At 47.3% G+C, this 22,599-nt stretch overlaps 1 protein-coding gene across 2 annotated transcripts in view; it reads left to right on the top strand.

Moving 5' to 3' along the window:
- Window positions 1-22,599, top strand: part of SH2D4B (SH2 domain containing 4B) — a 63,465-nt gene that overhangs the window by 20,393 nt on the left and 20,473 nt on the right. The window contains exons 3-4 of one of the 2 annotated variants that reach the window (XM_036495871.2): window positions 1,542-1,689; window positions 16,807-16,954. In XM_036495871.2, the coding sequence (XP_036351764.2) occupies window positions 1,542-1,689; window positions 16,807-16,954 (296 nt within the window). The remainder of the gene's footprint in view (window positions 1-1,541; window positions 1,690-16,806; window positions 16,955-22,599) is intronic. The other variant, XM_058671898.1, reaches the window with a different exon arrangement.

Raw genomic sequence — 22,599 nt, 5'->3', positions numbered from 1 at the left:
AGTGAGATATTTATCAGTTACAGATAATGAAAAGTCCTGTGACTGGGCTGGCATTGTGGTGTAGTGCATAAAGCTGCCATGTGCAATACTGGCATCCATTATGGGTGCTGGTTTGTGTCCTGACTGCTTCATTTTTTAAAAAAGATTTATGTATTTTTTACTGAAAGGCAGATACACAGAGAGGAGGAGAGACAGAGAGCAAGATCTTCCAACCACTGATTCACTCCCCAAGTGGCCTCATGGTTCAGTGCTGAGCCGATCTGAAGCTAGGAGCCAGGGGCTTCTTTTGGGTCTCTCACACTGGTGCAGGGTCCCAAGACTTTGGGCCATTCTGGACTGCTTTCTTGGGCCACAGGCAGGGAGCTGGATGGGAAGCAGGGCTGCCAGGATTAGAACTGCCAGGATTAGATACTGGCGCATGCAAGGCGAGAACTTTAGCTGCTGGGCTACCATGCTGGGCGCCTGCCTGCTTTACTTTCTATCCAGCTACTCTGATTTTCCCTTTTTCTTTAAAGTAAAAAAAGCACATTTATTTACTTTTATTGCAAAGGCAGATTTACGGAGAAGGGGAGAGAAAGAGAAAGATCTTCCATTCTTTGATTCATTTCCCAAGTAGCTGCAGTGGCTGGAGCTGATCTGATTTGAAGCCAGGAGCCAGGAACTTCTTCCAGGTCTTCCACATGGGTACAGGGTGCTAAGGTTTTGGGACATCATCTGTTGCTTTCCCAGGCCATAAACAGGAAGCTGGACAGAAAGTGGAGCAGCCGGGTCATGAACTGGCGTCCATATGGGTATTGGTACTTGAAGGGGGAGGATTAGACAATTGAGCCATTGTGCTGAGCCCTACAAAGAGTTTCAAAAAAAATCTTTAAAAGTCCTCTGAAATATTTTTTATATCTAAGAAACTTCATTTTTCATTTCATTTTTGAAAACTTCATTAATTATGTATGGTTTGCAGGTGCTTTTTTTTTTGCACTGAAATACGCTTATTTGTCTTCTATGTCTCCTCAAACTTTTTCATGATATATACTTATTGATTTACTTGAAAGAGTTACAGAGAGAGAGAGAGATCTCCCATCCACTGTCCCATTCCCCGGATGAGTGACAGATACTTGGCCCAGACACTTGGGCCAACCTCCACTACTCTTCCCGGGCCATTAACAGGGAGCTGGATCAGAAGTGGAGCAGCTGGGACTCAAATTGGTTCCCATATGGGATGCTGGTGTGGCTGGAATCAGCTGTAGCCACTAGGTCACAGTGCCAGCCCTCGACAAGATTTTTCAGTGTTACAGACCTTGGTACACTGGAATGAAAAATGGGCTTTCTGAGTCTCTTCCTGACTTCCTGGACGGCTCTGCTGATTGACACTCTTGAATGTTTCTTCCCACCTTTACTGCTACTGAGTCATGCTAACCTGGGGTGTCTGCCATCCTGTTAGACCCAGGAGTGAGTGTCCATTGTCCTCAGTGGGACTCCCATTGTTGGGTGGTTCTTCAGCTTTTCTTTGCTCAAGCTTACCTTTATTGGTGCTTTCTTGGAAGGAGACAGAAGGAGGCAGAGATCACCAAGAAGTTCCGGGATGCTCTGGCCAACGAGAAAGCCCGGATCCTGGCGGAGAAATGGAAAGTGGAGATGAAGGACCGGAAGGCTGCTAAAGTCCTGGAGGAGCGCATCCACGAGGAGTTCAAGGTGGGCTGGGGCATCACAGTGCTGTGGGCAGTCGGCGCTGGGGATGCTGGTCTGTGGTTGGATCTGGTCTCTGGTCCTGAATGGCACTGTGTGTTGTAGAACAAACCATCTGAGCAGAAAGAAACTTGACACTCACCATGGAAACAATCCACTTCTTGTATGGATGAGGGAGAGATTTTCCAGGGCCGCGTGTATACATGGTTGGGGATAAGGGTCAGGGTAAGAGCTTATGCCTTCTGTACCCAAACTAATAAGGATTCTCAAGTGAAGCCTGCTAAGAACAGGGTCAGCCTGTGACCCAGTTCCCACTCTGTTGCTTCCTGCGGTGGAACCCTGGGGAGACGTGTCACCTTGAGGAGAAATTTTGTGACTTCTCTGAGCCTTTGATCTTTGTTTTCTTGTGTATCAGGATACCTTGCTTGAGGGACTTTTAGAATGAGGGCTCAAAATGATGTATGTATATTTTTCTGACCTAGGATAGGGAGTTGTTGGTGTGACTGTCTGCACTTCTGAGAAAGTTCAGAATTGGTAAGGGAGTTTTCTTGTGCTCTGGTAGTAAGCTTAGGTTGCCTGAAAAAAAAAATATTCTTTTACTTTGTCATTATGTTGAGGTTAATTAACTAATTAGTTAATTTACTGTAGCATTAATAAACTTTGGAGGGGAGAGGAGGAGGAGAGAAACAAGGAAACTAGAGATGATTTGACAGAAGAAAGTAACAACCTTACTGAATCCCTAGCCTGTAATGTTTGCAAATTGTGCAAAATTGACATTTTTACATAACCATTGAATTGTTTTGTTAGAAATGTAACACGTGGGCCCGGTGCCGTGGCCCAGTGGCTTAAGTCCTCGCCTTGAACTCACCGGGATCCCATATGGGCACCGGTGCTAGTTCCAGAAACCCTGCTTCCCATCCAGCTCCCTGCTTGTGGCCTGGGAAAGCAGGAGAGGACGGCCCAAAGCCTTGAGACCCTGCACCAGCATGGGAGACCTGGAAGAGCTCCTGGTTCCTGGCTTTGGATTGGCCGTTGCAGTCACTTGGGAAGCAAATCATCGGGTGGAAGATGTTCCTCTCTGTCTCTCCTTCTCTCTGTATATCTGACTTTGTAATAAAAATAAATAAATTAAAAAAAAAAAGTAACACGTATCTCCTGTTTTCTCAAGCTTCTTCTTTGTTAAATTTTTAACAAAGCTGGTGTGGTGGCACTGTAAGCTTATGGAGCATATGGGTGCCTTATGGAGCTGGCATCCCTCACAAGAGCCAGTTCGTGTCCCGGCTACTCCAATTTCCATCCAGCTCTCTGCTGATGGCCTGGGAAGGCAGTGGAGGATGGCCCAAGGCTTGGAAATCTGAGCCCACATGGGAATCTGGGAAGAAGCTCCTGGCTTCGAATCAGCTCAGTTCTGACCATTATGGTTATTTGGGAAGTGAACTAGCAGAAGGAAGACCTTCCCTTTATCTCTCTTTCTCTCTCTCTGTAAAACCTGTCTTGGTTCCAGCGTAGTAGCCTAGTGGCTAAAGTCTTCACCTTGCATGCGTTATGATCACATATGCTTCCCATCCAGCTCCCTGCTTGTGGCCTGGAAAAGCAGTTGAGAACGGGCCAAGGTCTTGGGACCCTGTACCTGCATGGGAGACCCAGGAGAGCTCCTGGCTCCTGGCTCCTGGCTTTGGATCTGCTCAGTTTGCTGCCATTGCGGCCACTTGGGGAGTGAACAAGCAAGTGACGTGGAATATCTTCCTCTGTCTCTCCTCCTCTCTGTGTATATATCTATCTAGCTATATATAGATACACACACATATATGTATATCTCTGTATATATCTAAATTTCTAATAAAAATAAATAAATCTCTAAAATATATACATAATTATGTACAGCAGAACAAAAGAAAATAGCCAACTGCAAGGTAAAATTAAAAAAAATCTATTTTTCAAAATTTAAAAATGCTTAAAAAACATGTAAATATATGGGCAACATTCTCAATATGCATATGTGCTTTTATTTTTTGGGTCCTTAGTAAAATTCTTAATTTTTAAAGTGCCCTAGATTTCTTTTTTTTCTTTTTCACTTTATTATTCTTTCAGTTTAACCTAGGTTTAACATTGTTTGCTATTCTTATGAGTGAAATGGTTCCATGATTTTAAAGCCTAATGCAATTTCTAGGTGTATATTTATATTGTTATTGGTTTCTTCATTTAATTTTCTCATGTTTTGAAATTTATTTTGGACACTCACTTTTGTTTTCAAATCAACTTATACTTACTCTGAAAGCAATGTATTAAAAAAGTTTTAAGCATGCAAAAAACTGAAAGAAGAGAATAAACATTCATTTATTCTTTACCTGAATTCATTGATTATTAGTATTTTGCCATATTTTCATTCTTTCTATCCCTGTTTCTGTTTCTCTAGCATATATTTATATGTATAAATTTTGTCATTGTGGTTTTGCTAAACTATTTGAAAAGAAGTTACAATCATCAGGACAGTCTTACCCAGGAATTAATAAACTGCTGTCAAAAAAGAGTCAAATCGTACATATTTTAGGCTTTAAATAGTTTATGGCTTTAGAGCATAGTGTCTCTGTGGCTGCATATCAATTCTGTTGTGGAAGCCAGTGGGTGTGGTTGTATTCCATTAAGACTTTAGTTTTTAAAAATTTATTTATGGCTATTGGAAAGGCATATTTTTACAGAGAGACAGAGAGAGATCTTCCATCTGCTGGTTCACTTCCCAAGTGGTGCTGGAGGCCCTGTTTGATGGAGAGCTCCTGTGGATTTTGGGCCCTTTCTCTGCATAGCCACAGTCATCTTCTTTCTGGCTGTCACAAGGATAATTATTCCAGAGTAGTATTTTTTTTTTAAAGATTTATTCATTTTTTATTACAGCCAGATATACACAGAGGAGGAGAGACAGAGAGGAAGATCTTCCGTCCGATGATTCACTCCCCAAGTGAGCCGCAATGGGCCGATGCACGCCAATCCGATGCTGGGAACCTGGAACCTCTTCCGGGTCTCCCACGCGGGTGCAGGGTCCCAATGCATTGGGCCGTCCTCGACTGCTTTCCCAGGCCACAAGCAGGGAGCTGGATGGGAAGTGGAGCTGCTGGGATTAGAACCGGCGCCCATATGGGATCCCGGGGCTTTCAAGGCGAGGACTTTAGCCGCTAGGCCACGCCGCCGGGCCCTCCAGAGTAGTATTTCAAAACCCATCCACAGCAGAGAGCTATTTACTTAAAAAAAAAAAAAAGGTTTATTTTATTTTTATTGTAAAGGCAGATATACAGAGAGGAGGAAAGACAGAGAGAAAGATCTTCCATCCAATGATTCACTCCCCAAGTGACTGCAACAGTTGGTGCTGTGTGGATTTGAAGCCAAGAGCCAGGAACCTCTTCCAGGTCTCCCATGAGGGTGCAGGATCCCAAGACCCTGGGCCATTCTCGACCACTCCCCCAGGCCAGAAGCAGGGAGCTGGATGGGAAGCAGGACTGCCAGGATTAGAACTGGCGCCCATATGTGATCCTGGCACGTTCAAGGTGAGGACTTTATTTGCTTGGCCACCGTGCCAGGCCCCTACTTACTTTTTTATCATTGAATTTTGCATAGGATTCTCTAAGTCCTCTGAGGAAGAAAACCAATTCTTTTCCTGTGTCCCTGACCTCAACCTCACCTCTGGCAGCTGGGACCTCACCTCTGGCAGCTTGGATCTCTCCCTGTCCCAGCCTGGTGGAACTGGATCCTGGGCTCTGCTGTACCACAAAACCAAGAAGGGATTCAGTTGCTGGTAGAGGTTTTCTGGCTGACAGTCTTCAATGACAGGGAGGGTGAGAAGTGTCAGGAGGTTCTGGGCCAGGACCCATGGGGACACAGCAAGGACATCAGACCAGGCCCTAGGGTTCAACAAGGAATGGCAATGAAGGCTTTCAGTGTTATTTCCAAAGATGGCTATCATGATGTTGTGTTTTGGCTTTCAGAATTAACTTGCCCAATATGAATGTTTACACTTTAATTGAAATAGGCAGGCTTGTTAGGCATGTCTTCATCCTGAAGAAGCCTCAGAAATGCAAGTCATCCTGGAGAGGTGCTACAGCAGCTGCTTAGGGGGCGTCAGAGCAAGGAGCTGGGCAATGCAGGTTCATGAAGAACCACTAACTACCCTTGTATAGTGTGAACTCTTCAACGTGGAAAAGTAACAAGTGTATCATCTGAAAATATGCCTGTGGTGGATTACATATGGCTGGTGACAAGGTCTTTGTGACTCTTCCCATAGAGAAGAGAGTTTGGTTCCTCCACCATGAGTTGGCACTGACCTTGAAACTCTTGTGGGTTAGGTTGGGCCTAATACTTCTTTTTGGATTCTTGTCTCTTATTAAAAAAAGTATTTACACATAGGCATCAATACGGCCTGCAAAGTGATAAGGTATTTTTAAAAGGCGAGGACTTCATAGTCATACGTGGTCCATGTATAGGAATAGAATGAACCGTGTTGGGAAAGGTGGGAGAGAAGTGTCTACCTTGTCTGTGTGCCTGGAAAGTGAGCTAGTGCGTGTTCCGCTTACCAGACTTATGAACTTGGAAAGGGGAGTGGTTATGTGATATGCACCCAGATCCCAGGTGGGGGGAGGTGTTTCCTGGGTAAGGGATTGTATGATTGCCAGGTAGGCATTACATAGGGCTGCGGAGAGTGTGGCTAGCAGTGTGGATGTGGAAACTCTGGCTACGAAGGAGGGTAGACCTAGAGAAACTGGGGGCGGGGGGCGAGTCGTTGGATACTGGGATGAGGAAAAGCAAATAGCAAATGTGTTTAGGTCCAAAGCTGGGCGCTGGGTGTTGAGGAGCGCCCTGCCACAGGTAGCTGAGAGGAGTAGCTTTGGAGGAAAGAGAAAGTTCTTGGATTGGCTGCACTGGGGTTTTTACTACATGAAGGAGGGAGACGGGTGAGGCCCCCAGTGTAAATTGGTGGGCAGTGGCTAGAACCACTCTCTTAGCTCCAGGGGAGGATGGCGCACGCTCTGCCAGTTCTCCAGCATGATATGGAAAAGGAATCTCAGAATCCTGGTGCAGAATTAAAGAGGGAACTTCAAAACAGAAGATAGAGACAGCTGGAAATCTGTTTTTAAAAATCTGTCTGTTATGGCTAGCACTATTTGAATGTAATTTACATGCATATAAATGACTCCTTTATAAAAAGGAGATCCTGGGGCCAGATAATATTTGCATTTCTTCCCTGCTTTCTTCACTTCTAAGACTGCTTTTTTTTTTTTTTTCCTGCTCCACATCACAGAAACTAGCTCAGGAAGGATCTTGCAGTCCCCTTCAGGTCCTGTGACCGCACCTGCAGTTCAGAGTCTTCGCTCCCCTTCCCACCTGCTCCCAGGTTCCCCAGGGTGGGAGAGATACAGCTGATTCCGACAAGCTAGTCTTTAGTTTTTCTTTGTATTCCTTTTCTCCTTTAAAGTTAGAATTAATTTGGAACAGTTAGTAAAATGATACCTTCTCGAGCCTTGGCTGGGCTGAAACATCCAACAATAAGAACCAGAATGTGTTGAAGGCCAGTCAGGAAAGGCCACTGTTCCTGCTAAGACAGGAGGTGGACTGAGTAGGGCTGGCTCATGGACCCACCGATATGTGCGAAATCTGGCATTGGGAGAGATTCTGATGGAGGAGCCTGGGCAACTCCTCTGGCAGGACACAGTCCCTGCAGGTAAGTACAAGAAGCACGATAAGGAATAACCCAGACCAGGCCAGGGAAAGATACCCACTGGCATACATTTGGCACAGGTCAGGGACAGACCAGGCTGAACCAGTTCACATCAGCCGCTGACGAATCCGAGCACCAGAACAGTATGGGTTGGGCCAGGTATGGTCACAACACATACCAATATACATTACAGCGGGGATAGGGTACATGTTGGACTGGGCTAGACTATAACCTCCACCAGCTGGAATTGGGGATGGGCCTGGCCGGGCCAGGCTACAGCACCCACTAGCAAATGCCGAGGTGAGGCAGGCCATGCCAGACTGGGATACAGCACTAGTAGGAACCAGGAAGGGAGGGGGTAAAGCTGGTAGAGGGAATGTGGAGGGACCCCTGCTGGAACACCTCGCCCACGGGAGAGCATGAGTTGGGGTGGGGGCAGACCAGACCGGGCAGGGCTATAGCACCTGTGGGCCTCATGCGAGCCAGATCAGGGAAGAGCCAGGCTTGGTTGATTGTCCCTACTGGTGCAAACATAAAGCAGAATGGGAGAGGGTTGGTTGGGCTTTGCCGCAGCATCAGATAGCAGATGCTGGCACTGGTGGCTAATCTGTCAAGTTAAACTACAGAACCATCTGGAAAGTGCATGATCTCGGAGAGGGAGTGGCCTAGGAGGGAAATAGTGGGCACCTCCCTCTTGGGTTGCAACTCCCACTGGACAGCATGAAAACCAGGATTGGGACAGGGGTGGCTAGACAGAATGGCATCCACCAGCATGTGTGTGGTCTGGATAGTGGAGCATGTTAGGTTGAACTAGGCTTCAATGCCCATTTACATGTATTAGAACTGAATAGGATGTGGGACAGACTGGACTAGTCTGCTGCACATACTGGCAAGCACGGGAACCAGGGCAGAGGCAGGTCTGGTAGGGGTTATTACGTGTTGCTCCAACTAGGCTGCAGCTCTCACTGATTTATTGAGGGCTGAGTGTGTGCTGGGCAGAATCAGGCTGGACTGCAACACCCATTGGTTCCAGTGGAAGACAGGATTGGAAACAGAACCGATCCTGTAATTGCAACCACCAGCTGATTGGGGCGATAGACTATGCCAGGCCCTGTACTGGCAAGTACACACAAGAATCTGGTCTGGGATCGCCTCAGACAGTTTCTTTGGGGATCTCCCCAATTGAACTCTCGGACTCAGAACCCCAACCATGAAGAGAAGTGCAGGTTCCATGGTCTGCCATGGAGTGCAAATGCCAGAGCCGAGCCTCCTCAGAGCCTCAGACGGAGCAGTGGACAGTACAATCAGGTGCTCATGGAGGATATGGCAGTCTATCGGAACCTGCAGAGGATACCCGGCACCACAACAGAGGACAGAACAAATCAATCAACTACCCCAGCCATATGCTGGCAATGAAAAACTGGACAAACGGAGACTCTAAGATGGACTATGTCAATCAGTGGATTCTGCAACAACTTCATCGTGCTTGGAATGGTGAGATTGGCAGCAATTCATGACTGTTGAAATATCAAAACCACTCGAGCAAGTGGTTTGAGCAACCTTGGAGCATGTCAGGGAACTTGGAATGGGTGGGAGGCTGGGTGGAGCTTCTCCCTTTATCTCCCTTTTTACTCCAGATGCAGAAAAAAAGAGAATGTGGAAATAATAGTCTTACCCATTTTCCTGTAGCCCTTGAACCTTTGTGCCCTAATTAACCATATAAAGGTTGTCAAAAATAAAGAAAAAAGGAAAAAAATTGAGGAAAAAATGACACATTCTACAAGTAGAGAAACTATTTGTTGCTACCTTAATCCCAGTAAGATTAGAAGTGATGAAAAATGTGCTTTCTTTTATTTTTATTTATTTTTTATAAAGATTTATTATTATTGGAAAGCCGGATATACACAGAGGAGGAGAGACAGAGAAGAAGATCCTGCATCCGATGTTTCACTCTCCAAGTGAGCCTCAACGGGCCGATGCGTGCCAATCCGATGCCGGGAACCTGGAACCTATTCCAGGTCTCCCACGCGGGTGCAGGGTCCCAAAGCTTTGGGCCGTCCTCGACTGCTTTCCCAGGCCACAAGCAGGGAGCTGGATGGGAAGTGGAGCTGCCGGGACTAGAACCGGCGCCCATATGGGATCCCGGCGCGTTCAAGGCAAGGACTTTAGCTGCTAGACCACGCCGCCGGGCCCAACTTTCTTTTATTTTTAAGAGGTTGATTTATTTAAAACTCAGAGAGACAGCTTTCATCAGCCGCCCCCATTCTACTGCCCTTCTCCCCCAGGTCAAAGCTAGGACACAGGTGCTTCATCTGGGTCTCTCGTGTGCTTGGCAGAGGCCAGACACTAGAGCCATCCTCTGCTGCCTTCCCAGGCCGTTAGCAGGGAGCTGGATTGGAAGTGAAGCAGCTTGGAGAGGACCCAGTGCCCATATAGGATGTTGGTATTGTAGGCAGCAGTTTCACACACTATGCCATTACACTAGCCCAGAAACTTATTACTTCTCTGTTTTTTCTCTTGAAAATTTTAGCCTTCACCTGAGTGGGACAAGATTGACATGAGCAAGACAACACGATCTGAGGGTTCCTCTCTCTCCTTGGACCCTGTCTTGCTGTCAGCTGTTCGCCGATGCACTGCTTCCCTCAGGCAGTGTTTTTAGGAGCACCTGCAACTCTGCACTGCAGGTGGAGGAATGCATGACATGCAGCCCAGTCATATTATTGGAGTTAGATCAACAACAAAAACCACTTTGCTTTCCTGGAAGAGCATTTTTCTGGATGAGATATTCCACTGGCCCGAGGCGGACTGGGGCATCTGGGTGACTGTGGTTTGCTGTTACTGATAGTTTATCAGGGGAAGGGAAATGAGCTGGAGAGCTCAGAGGGCTTGGGGGTAGCCGAAACATGGCGACTGGTTTCTGGGTGAAGGAGGGTCTACGTGTTTGCTGTTTGTCTACACAGATCTTTCTCTTTGGCGAAAAAGAATGGTTTCTTTTTTTTTGCAATGATCCTGTGACTGCGGATTTGAACCCTGGGAACTTGTGCTGTTGAAGGTGAAGAATGTGGCCAATGAGCGAGCAGACAGGAAGGTGATTTTAGCAGTTTATTGGAAAAAGTGAAGAGACAGAAGTTGCTACACCTGACGGACCAGGCAGATGTCTAAGTAGAGGACTGACCAGTCTACATTCAGACTGGCATTTTTATGGGCCTGAGGAGGGGTCCTTGGTTTTTCTCTCCTCTTTCCTTTTCTGGGAAAACGTGGGTGGGGAGGTTTCAGCTATGGAATTCTCTTGAACAAACCCCTCAGGGCAGTACTGAACACCAAGGTTCTTATCTATTGGACAAGTAAATGACTCCTTCAGCCCAGGGATTCTGATCTTGTTGGACCAGTTGTCTTGTTCCTTCAATTCAGCGAATTCTTTGTGATAAGAGATAGGCAGGGAGACCCGGAGCTAAGAGAGACAGACAAGAGTCTGCATCCTGTTCTCAGGACTGGCTTTCTTGTTGCATTGTACACACATCTACGTCATCAGTTGTTTTTGGCTCCTCTTACACATAGAGGTTAATATCTACCACGCTGCCTTAACAATCTCAGATTGGCCCAAAGATTCTGATAGTTGCAACCATACTGAAAATTTATAGGTAATTCAGCTCTGAGGGTTGAGTCATGTTGGCAAGACCCAGGGCGAGAAGTATGCAATTCTGTTTCTTTGCCATTGTAGTGTGTCTGCTTCTGTTGTCAAGAGTCCTGCCCTAGGGAGTGACCAGTCATGTGCTTTGTGGTTGGAGCTTGCTGTAGACCTCTGGGTCTTTGGGTGCTGTCTGATTCTGGAGATGAAGGGAATTTGCTAGCGGAGAGGGATGGTAGGAGGCTTTGTCTTCCTGTAAGAAAGGAATTTCAGGCGTGAGACACAAGCGCTGAAGCAAGGCCTCACATGGTAGTGCATGGTCAGAAAGGATGGGCAGCCCCCCGTCTGTGAGGGATGTTCCATTTACATTCACACTGGGTCTTAAGGGTATGGGATCTATTTCTTCGGGGTGTTTTCTTTCCCCCTTCCCTACCCATGACATCTCTTAGACAAAGGGTTTGCTGGTTGTGAAATAGGTGAAATTCCTTCCAAGGTATTATTATCCTATGTTATTACCCTGGGCCACTCTTTTGGCACCAGCCAAACAGGATTATCCCCAGGGTAATTTGCTTGGGGAAAAGGCTGAGAACACCTATAAACGTATTAGGGGATCTGGGCAGGATTTTGTTTTTATTAATTACAATGTAGATCGGATTTATAAGAGAACAGGAGAAAGATCTTCCATCCTCTGAGTCACTCCCCAAGTAGCCACAATGGCCAGAGCTAAGCTGATCTGAAGCCAGGAGCCAGGAGCTTCTTCTAGGTCTCCCATGCAGGTGCAGAGCCCCAAGGCTTTGGCCATCCTCTACTGCTGTCCCAGGCCACAAGCAGGAAGCTAGATGGGAAGTGGAGCAGCCAGGATTTGAACCAGCCCCCATATAGGATCTTGGCACTTGCAAGGTGAGGATTTAACCAATTGAGCCATCACGCTGGGCCTTGGGCAAGACTTTGTAGTGTAAGATCCTGGGCTGCTTCCAAGGCTGCCATATCCCTTTCCACAGGTGCTGTGTTTTCCTTAGGCCCCGCTCACACACACAGGCTGATTACCATTTTCCTACCTAGCAAGCCCAGTGAACAACAGATCAAGGTCATTTAACCTTCTGCTTCCTGTTAATCATGGTTGGGTGGAGCTGGACCGCTACCTTGTCATTTGAGGTGGTCCCTAACTGCCACTTTCTCCCTATAGATCTGTGTTGACCCTTCTCTGGAGTGCAATCTCCTTTTTGTGAGCCGAATTGTGGTCCCTACCAAAGCCACAGGAATTGGAAGTCTTAACTCCCAGTGTCTCGAAAAGTAACTGTCTTTGGAGGTGGGGTCTTCAGAGTAGTCGTTTAGTTAAAATGTAATCTTCAGTTGGACCATAATCCAGTATGACTGATGTCCTTATAATAGAAATTGGATGCAGATTGGCACATACGTGAAGAAAGGCCATATGATGATACAGCAAGAAGGTGGCCATCTATAAGCCAAGGAGAGAGCCCTTGGGATAAACCCAACCTTGTTGACCCCTTGGTGATGGACATGTCTGTATCACAGCCTCGTGGTCTGTTGCACTCTGCTATGGCAGCCTAAGCAAACATGCTCACGTTTTTCATCTGTGGTGGGGGCTGGAGCAATTCTGGTCTGGGCAGGTCTTGAATGTCTCTATTTTCTCCAGGACTATTCATGCTTGGCTCCTTCTGTGTGGTGGCTGATGGATCTGAAGGGCCTATGTGGGGGTTACCTTGGCTGGTGCCCTGAGATGCAGTGGTGTGCTGATCATGGCTGAAGGTTGGAGAGCCCTGGCGGAGGAACGGGAAGTTTATTGTATAACCTGAGAAGGGTTGTGCCGGTGTGAGTGGCTTCCATGGCGTTGAGATGTTTGTGACTGATGAAGGCGACTTGCAAGTTTGAAGTGAAACTCACCCAGTTTGGGGACTTAGGTTCCAGTTTGGGGTCAGTCAGTAACTCTCTGATCTAATAATATCCATCCTAAAATCTACCAACCTATTGCATTTGTGTCACCACCCTGTGTTCCCCTCCTGCCCCTCCTGTCTCTGTTCCTTTTCACAGGAAATGTTTTGAAAGGGTTCGCGGCAGTCCCCTCCTTCCTGCGTGGTGCCTGGATGACTTCTCCCTGCTCTGCACCTGCTGCTCTTGTTCACATCCCCTGTGACTTCCTGGGGCCCTCCAGCAGCCTCCTGTGGCTTCTGTGTGCTCATCTTTTCTCAAGTCTCAGCAGTCTGCAGCTTCTGTGGCCACCTCTTCTTCCTCAAAATTCTTTCTTCTCTAACTTGCACAATGAGTGTTGCCCCTTCTGCATTTTTTCTCCTTGTTCCTCAGCTTTCCTTCTTCGCTCTCTTGATTAGCTCTTGCTCTTTCTCTTAGCTTGTATTTGGAAAAGCGACCCAAGACACTTAGGCTGTCTTCATCTACATAAATGGCCTCTCCAGCCTGATGTCACCCTGGCCCCCCAGGCTCATGTCTTCTGCCTCCAGGAGATCTTCTGGGTGATTGTGCAGTATGTGCAGTTCATCCAAAGCAGATCGCAGTTGCAATGTATAATTCTAGACTCAAACAGGCAGCGATGTTGCAATCCTGGGGCTTTTGGTCTTGTGGGTGCCTCTTCCAGGAAGTCGCTCCTGCCTAGTCCTACTTGGCTGTTCCTGTCTTTTCATTCACTTCTCAGATTGACAAGTCTTGTTATCAGGAAGTCTGAAGTAACCTCGTAGATGTTGTCACACTGTTTTAATTCTCTGCACGGTTATTTTTATATTTTTATTGAATTAATTTATTTGAAAGTCATAGAGACAAAGGAAGAGAGAAAGAGATCCTGCATCCATTGATTCATTCTGCAAATGATCACAATGGCCAGGGTGGAGCCAGGCTGAAGGCAAGAACTAGGAGCTTCATGTGGTTCTCCCATGTGGGTGGCAGGGGCCCATACACCTAAGACCATCTGCTGCTAGTTTTCCCAGCCCAGAAATAGAGAGTTGGTATGAGTCTTGCAGAGCTGAACCAGCATGGGATGTTGGGGTAATCTTTGATGCAGACTGGTGGGATAGCATCTGGATATATAGAAGAAATGGTTTGACCCATCTGTCTGCTAAGATAGATGGTTCTTATGACTCTAAGAAGTTGTTGGATAATTTTTGCCTTTTGGAGAGGTCTTAACTTGGTTTGCCGGAGTAGACGGGCTGATCTTTCATGTTTACCTGGTATGAGTGGTACTGGTTTCTCTGTTCTGCTCCTTTGTGCAAGTCTGCGAAGATGGTAGTCTCACATGCACTCATGTGTGCCTAGGCCAGGCACACACACACGGGGGTTAGTCCCTGAGATCAGAGAGCCCAAGGCACCCAAAGCCAGTATGGCCAAAGGCTCTCAGTGATGGAGGGCAAACCTGATGGAAGGTTCTTCCTAATAGGCTTAGGGACAAGCCTCTGGGACTGGGAGGGAACACAGGCAACACCACCCCAAACGACACCTGGCTGTGTGCAACTCCAGGCACCTAGGCCCCAACTTGTGTTTTTCTTAATTTATTTGTTGAAAGTTTTTTTTTTTTTTTCGCTACCATTGGAAGGCCGGCTCTGCCATAGTGGGGACTGAATCTGTATTCTTTGTGGCTATAACCCTAGTGCCTAGAGCAAGGCTGGCCTTGTAAAAACTCGGTAAATATTTGGACAAGCTGCTTAATTTCTTTGGCTTTTAATCCGCAACTCTTAGTCACTGGGTCATTAGGAAGTAGGAACTTGGTCTATTTTTTTGGAGTTAAACATTTGATCTGTTTATGTGACAGTGTTATTACTACAATGAAATACTTGAGTCAGCCTAACGTAAGAAAGGAAAGTAGTGCATTTCGGCTCTTGGTTCTGGAACATCACAGTCCAAGATTAGGCGGGCCTCATTGGCTTGGCATCTTGCTAGCAGAGCCTTCAAGAGGGACCCAGCATGCTTGGCAAGAGACTGGGGGTGTATTTGTCTCTTGCTATGCTTATAAAACTAGCCTGGACTCCACCCAATGACCCAATCCATTGTACTCATTTCCCAAGGCCCTACTTGGGAACTCTACCATTGGACTGAGTATCTATCCTTTAATGCCATTAACATAAAGCAGTTGGAGCCAATCTCCCAAGTTTGGACACATTTGTGAACACTAGCCATCCTTAGAGAGAAGTTTTCTGTCTGAACCTCTCCAGAAGTCACAAAAGCCTTTTTATTGTTTAAAGAAGAGACAAAAACTTCACAGTTATCTTCATTTTTGTCTCTTATTGAGCTGTTGAAATAATAGCAAAGGACAGAGAAAGTTACCACAAGGACAGAGGAAGTAGGCAGGGGAGAACAGGTGAGAAAGCGTCCAGGAATACACTGAAGCTGGAAGAGAGAGGGGGCTCGATGAGGAGCTTTGCGAGCACCTGTCGGGAGGGGATGAAAGTGAGCAGTCTCAGGCTGGAGTTCTGCAGTCCAGGGCTTGGAGGAGCTGGGTGGGCCTCAGGATATGGGATTGGCTGTAAGTTTCTGTGTGGAGCGACCGGATCCACATGTCCCCATTTTCATTTTCTTCCAGTCTGCTAAATCCCTTCATCTTACCAGAAGGAGATGGGACGTTGAAAGAGAAAAGTTCAATGCTTGGGATATCAGGAAGAGTTGAGAGAGTGGGCAAGAGATGGGTGGGAACAGCTCTGCTCTCTGGACAGTCACCTGATTGTCCTTAGGACGTGCAGGGTTGCAGGTGATGTTGGTTTGCTTAGCAGAGGTTTAGGACCTTGGCTATTGATGCAAGTACAGGTGGTGACGTGAATTTACGGTGCGGATGAGGAGAGAGAAAGTGTAAATGTTCACTTCTGAGAGAACCACTCCAAAGTACCAAGAAGATAGGTGATATTTAATGTCCGGACTTGATAAATCAAGAATTAGCCGCATTAGAGGTATGGATGTAGTCACATGAAGTAACAGCCAACATAGCCAACATGGTTGAAATAGTGGCCTCTGGGCAGTCGCTCAGGTGGGCTGGCTTGGTTTGGGTGAAGTGACCCAGAAAAGTGATATTGTTGATTATCTGATTTCAGCTCATGGATGCATGTTTAACAGATACATGTTAATACACGATATATACCAAGAAAATATACATATGTACTCATGGGCATATACACACACATGACCTTCTTAGGAGCTTAAAAATAAGACAGAATGGGGGATTTAGGACTCCCCAACCTGTTGTCTCGTGGAAAATTCTGTCATCCCTGGGTTAATCTGGGGACTGGTTCCAGGATACGCCCCTCACCCTGTAGGTTCTAAAAGTTCATGGACACCCAAGTCCCTTATGTAAAATGACACAGCATTTGAGTGTAACCTGGTTAGATCATCCTACATGCCTTAAATCATCCCTGTGTTACTTATAGTACCTAAGACAATGAAAGTGCTGAGTGACTATTTGTACTGCTTAGGGACTAATAGCAGGAAGAAAGTGTGTACATGTTCAGTACAGATACATTTTAGTATCAGGTGCAGTGGGCTGTGTGCACCTCGTTCAGACATAGGGTTAAGACAAGATCGGATCCTGTGTCAGTCCTACCTGCCCTTGGTTCTACCCTCTCTCTTGCCCAAGCATGGCTCAGAAAGCTTCAGTATCTGTAATTCATTCCACACCTTTGATCCCTACCCAGCCTTGCTGTTCAGGAGCAACTACTGCCATTTCCCATGTGTGGCAACCGGGACTGGATAATCCATCCCTAACGTGTTGCCACATCCAAGGTTCTTCTACTTAACAATGTGGCAGTCACCTAAATGCCATTCTGTCTCTGTGATGTTTCAGAGGAAAGAGGAAGAGGAGAGGAAGCGAGGTGAAGAACAGATCCGCCTGCAGGAAGAACAGAGGGCGAAGGAACTCTACTGGACCTTGAAGCAGGCCCAGCTGCATTGCCACCCCAGCGAGAAGGAAGAGCGCGAGTGGGAGGAGCAGTGTGAGTTAAGCTTGCTTTGGGGGGCTGGGAGCCAGCATTGTGCATGCACCCACACTCAGCATAGCTCGCCTGCACTCTAGGCCCACTGTGTAGTCCTGGTTCCCGAGAGATGTTCACATGTTCACCCTGGGGAATCACTTCCATTTACAATACAAGGCTGCTTTTACTGAGTTGCCCCTAACCTCCTGCTCTGTGCTAAGTTCTGGGGAGCCCCCAGTGAGTCTGTAGCTTAGAGGAACTCAGCAACCAAGACAGAAGATAGTCGCACAAATGAAGGGCTTTGAGGGGGGATGCCACAGGCCACAGGCACACAAAGGTGCTGTCCCACTGGGGTTCCACTGGAGGCATTGGGACACAGGTTTAAGAAGACCTTCCTGTGCCTAAGTTGTCACAATTCAATGTGTGGTTGTTCCAGTAGTGAAGTGTCTTAAATATGGGGGTGGCAGAAGAGGAGAGAGTGAGAGAATTCCTCTAGACCAAGGAGAGCATTGGGAAATGCTTCTGGTTTGGGAGAAGTGGGTAGGTGAGCAGGAAGCAGGAAGCAGAAGGGTGCCATAGCAGAGGGTGCAGTGTTGAGCAAGGCAAGGCCACACTGTACATAGGTCATGCTCATGTCTCAGGGGGGCCACAGCCTCGGCTTCTTGCTGGGTGATGATGAAACATGAGGCTGGAGGAGCCTGCGTCGAAGTATAACAGGTCAAGCTGCCACCTGTCATGCCGATCTGAGTCCTAGCTGCTCTGTTTCCATTTCCCCGCTAATGCACTTCAGAAAGCAGCAGACGATAACCCAAGTGATTGAGCCCTTGCCCCCATGTGGGAAACCTGGATGAAGCTTCTGATTCCTGACCGCCACCTGGTCCAGGCCTTGTCAGCGTAGCCATCTGGAGAGTGAACCAGCAGGTGGAAGATTCTCTCCCTCTCTCTCCTCTCTCTCCCTATCTCTAACTCTGCCTTTCCAGTAAATGATTAAATGTTAAAAATGTTAAAAATAGGGCTGCAAAGATAAGATGGACAAGTGGTAGGGACCAGTTCACTCATCTGAATTCAGAGTGGACAAAGCAAGAAGCAGGGCAGAGGTTTATGCTGAGAAAAAAGGGGAGGTATGTGAGGCTGCTGTAGTGCGGGGCAGGGGGCACTGGGCTGGGACTCCTGGCATGGCCCTGCTCAAATGAGCGTGAGCTTGAGTGGGTGCTTGGTCAGTTTCTTCCCGCTGAGTTGAGCCTGGCTGGGGAATGAAACGGGAGTGAAGGTCCATGCTCTTATGAGGTACTCCTCTTTTTGCTCATGGGATGGGCAGTTGAGAGCAGAGCTGGTTCCATTAGGGATGGAGACTAGAAAATCACCTTGCCCAGGAGTGCCTGACTGCTCATCAATGTCCTGTGTGGCAACTTGTGAAAGGGGGGGGAAATAACTCTGAAAAATAGACAATAGATGTGATAACTCAGGCTACCCGATTTCCAGCTCCACATTTTATGCTTAAAAATGATGAGCTAAACTCCGGAGCCTGTCATTCAAATCCTGTAAAGGCATTCTACACTCAATTAATTTAATATGGAAGATAGAATAGGCCATTCATCCACTGAGGAACAGAAGTTTCTGATAAAGTATCCAAATTGAATTCTGCAAGTTAGGAAGAAAGGGATTATCCCTTTTTGCATCGCTTGACTGCAGAGCTGGTTGCTTGGTTGAATCAGCAGAGCCCTGGCTTTGGAGAAGCTCTGCATGTGTGTGGAACAAAAATTCACTTAAGAATTTTCCACCTGTGAACTTGTAGGGGCGTGGAGCTGGGCACTATCTAACTGCCTGGAGATGTAGAGTTGGGCTAGCTTGTCTCCGCAGATATTATCTATGAAAATTGGGCACTCATGATGGTTGCTGTGGTTACTTGACAGAAACCTAAGCACTGTCTTGGAGCTGTTAGCAGGACATGTGTTCGCCCTGGCCCCTTGAACTGTGTGATTTGGGTTGAGGTCTCTGAGCAACAATCTATGAGCACTTGTCACACCACTAGCCAGGCTGTTGACAAGGCAGAGTAAGACATGTGTACTCAGGCCCAGGGCAATGTCTGTGACGTTGGTTGTGTTCCCATCACTCTCTGAAAGGTGTATTCTGCAGTCTGGATTGAGCATCAGTGACTAATATTATTATTTGAAGATTTATTTATTTATTTATTTTAAAGATTTATTTATTTTTTATTACAAAGTCAGATATACAGAGAGGAGAGACAGAGAGGAAGATGTTCCGTCCGATGATTCACTCCCCAAGTGAGCTCAACGACCGGTGCTGCGCTGATCTGAAGCTGGGAACCTGGAACCTCCTCCAGGTCTCCTACACGGGTGCAGGGTCCCAAGGCACTGGGCCATCCTCAACTGCCTTCCCAGGCCACAAGCAGGGAGCTGGATGGAAAGTGGAGCAGCCAGGACCAGAACTGGTGCCCATATGGGATCCTGGTGTGCTCAAGGCGAGGACTTTAGCCACTAGGCCATGCCGCCGGGCCCTGTTTATTTATTTTTATTGGAAAGGCAGATATACAGAGAGGAAGATCTTCTGTCTGATGGTTCATTCCCTAAGTGGCTGCAATGGCCGGAGCTGAGCCAATCTGAAGCCAGGAACCAGGAGCGTCTTCTGGGTCCTCAATGCGGGTGCAGGGTCTTCAAGGCCTTGGACTGTCCTAGACTGCTTTTCCAGGGCACAAGCAGGGAGCTGAATGGGAAGCGGGGCTGCCGGGATTAGAACAGGCACCCTTATGGGATCCTGGCACGTTCAAGGCGAGGACTTGAGGTGCTAGGCCACCGCTCCAGGCCCTATTACTTTTAAGATTTATTTATTTATTAGAAAGGCAGAGTTAGAGAGAGAGGTCTTCAGTCTCACTGGTGGACTCCTCAGATGACTGTAGCTGGAGTTGGGCTGCTCCTAAGCCAGTAACCAACAGCTTCTTCCAGGTCTCCCACATGGGTGCAGGTGCCCAAGCATGGGGGCCATCTGCTGCTGCCTTCCCAAGCACATGAGCAGGGAGCTGGATTGGAAGTGGAACAGTTGGGACTTGAACCAGTACCCACATGGTATACTGGCTCAAACTGCTCTGGGCATTTGGAGAGTAAACCAGCAGATGGAAGATCTCTCTTCCTCTTTCTGTGTCTCTGCTTTTCAAGTAGATAAAAATAATTAATAATAATTTAAAAATTGCATAGGCTTAGGATAGGTAGAACCTGAAGGGGCTTGTGGTGCTGTCTGGCCTGAAAATGAGATATGACTAGGCAGAATTTGAGGCCGAAAGCTGAAAGATGACCTGAGAGACAGGCTTTTTCTGATGCACTGATGAACAGGAAATGTTTCTTTTGGCTGCAATGACAGGCACTTGTGGCCTTACTGTGGGGTTACATCCTGAAACATGAATTGCGGATGCCTGACCTCTCCCACGTCACAGTAAGCAGCGCAGCATCCTGCGGAGTGTGGGGCTGACTGGGAGCTGTGCTCACTCTGCCTGGCCAGCCCTGGGAGGACCGTACTGCACTATACTGGGGAAAGATCCACATTCAAAACTGCCAGGACAGTTTCCACTGAACGCAGCATGTGCTGTTAAGTACAAGAATTGGCCACTGGAATCATTTTGGGTTACGGATGTCTGTACTTTGAAAGGCTTCCCAATCTCTGGGCATCATCTGTGGGTGCTCTTACAAAGAGTGCCAGCCTGCACCTCTCAGATGATTGTTTTTTCTCAAAGATACCGGAAGGCTTGGTGTTTTCCTCAGACTAAGTCCTTCCCACATTCCATGGGTGTCCAGAACTCCTGCAGTGTCTCCCAGATGCCACAAGGGGTCACTGTGGGCAGCCACCAAGGACAGGGAGCTTGGCACCCAACGCGGGAAGCGGGCAGGAGTTGGAGCGAGCTGTGGATTGAATTTTGCTCTACTGGAGGTTCATCTGTCAGGATTTACTGTGTTGGGTGCCAAACCCACCCATCCCCCACAGCGTCAGCGTCTCCAGCCGACTGAGTTACCCCTCAACATCTGGGCCACCTGCTTTCCTTTCCCAGGGTGAGGGGGTCCCCTTTCTGTCCCCAGCCCTTCCCTCCCAACTCCATAGTTTTCATCTGTCCCATTCCCAATCCCTAAATCATCTCCCCACCTGCATCTAGGGATGGAGTCTTTCCAAAGGTGGCCATGTAATCTCTCTTTCTCGTGGCTAACACGATACCAGCAACAGTAGCTATCTGATACCTCATGAGCCTCTGAGTGTGCCCAGGGCTCTGCAAGCCTCCCCTGTGAACTGCCTCACAGCTCAGAGCAACCCCGTGAGGACTTGATAGACAAAGTATAAGTCAAGTCCAAGTGTGGGTAATGCAGGTTGCCCAACACTGCCTGGAGCAAGAGTTTAAGTGCCTTGACACGTGCACAAACTGAATCTTTACTGATGCCTTGTCTTGTACTGTAGGATTATTCACTCATGTTTCAGGTGCTGTTCACCACCAATTGCTATTGCTTGGAAGGACATAGCTCTTCTGCAGGATGCAGCTGGATGGTCCAAATCCTATATTGGCAGGCACTGACTCTTTTTAACCTGGGCAAGGAAGTGGGGCCGGGCTGGGCCAAGGGAACCCTAAGGAGCAGGTGACTCCTGGACCTTTTCTCCTGGATTCTCATGGATATGTTTTTCTCAAACACCCCAAACTCAATTCTCTTCTTCAACTTGATGTGTAGTTTTGTGTTATGGGCAGAACGTTCACTGTCATTCCAATTTCTCATCTTGTTTACTACCAATGCAAAAACTGACTGACTTGTGAGGATTCTACCTCCTTTAAAATTTTATTTTCATTTTATTTGAAAATTACAGACAGAAAGAGGAAGTATCCATGTTCCACCTGCTGAGTCACTTCCCAAACACCTGAAACAGTCTGAGCTGAGCCAGCCCTAGGCCAGGAGCACAAAAACCATCCTGTCTCCCACGTGCGTGCCAGGGACCCAGCCATTGCAGCCATTATCTTCAGCCTCCCAGGATATGCCTCAGTAGGAGGTTGGATGCAAAGCCGAGAGCCAGGGCCTGAACAGGGCACTCCAGTGTGGGATGCAGACAGCTCAAGCAGGGTCTTAGCTGGTGCACTAAACGCCCAGCCCACTCTGAACATTCCTGAGTGTGCACCCCTTGTCTGACACTCTCTCGTCCCCTTTGCTCTGTGCCTGAATTTCTCTTTTCCTTCTTTGTTTTTGTCAAATTCAGTCCAAATGTGGTGGAACAATGTGTGTTTTAAAAACGCAAATGTGAGGGGACTTCTGAAGGTTTGTGGGAAAGTAGAATTAAAAGATACATTAAACAATATTCCTTTATTTTAGTGCAAAAATGAATTGGAATCCATGTATCATTTTTAGGGCAATATGTACATATTTTCCATGAACATTTTGAAGTTCTCTTGCAGCAGCCTGATCTTCCCCCTTTAAAACCTTCCAGTGGCTTTCAGTGGGCCTTTGGGAAAGCATTAGAACACATAAGCCAAGATTTATCGACCTCCTAAATGATCTTCTCTGTTTCTTCAGCCCCTCTTAGCCCCTTCCTCCAGGCTCTGACCTAAGAGGGCCATCTCAGCTCTCTCTTGCCTCTGGGCCTCACATCCGCGCTTCCTCTGCCTGGAACACCTGCTTTTTGGCGTC

Source organism: Ochotona princeps, chromosome 13, assembly GCF_030435755.1.
Source record: "Ochotona princeps isolate mOchPri1 chromosome 13, mOchPri1.hap1, whole genome shotgun sequence".
In the NCBI taxonomy this organism is placed as follows: Eukaryota; Metazoa; Chordata; class Mammalia; order Lagomorpha; family Ochotonidae; genus Ochotona; species Ochotona princeps.
The sequence above is the reverse complement of the archived record's forward strand: the minus strand, read 5'-3'. Positions and strand labels throughout refer to the sequence as shown.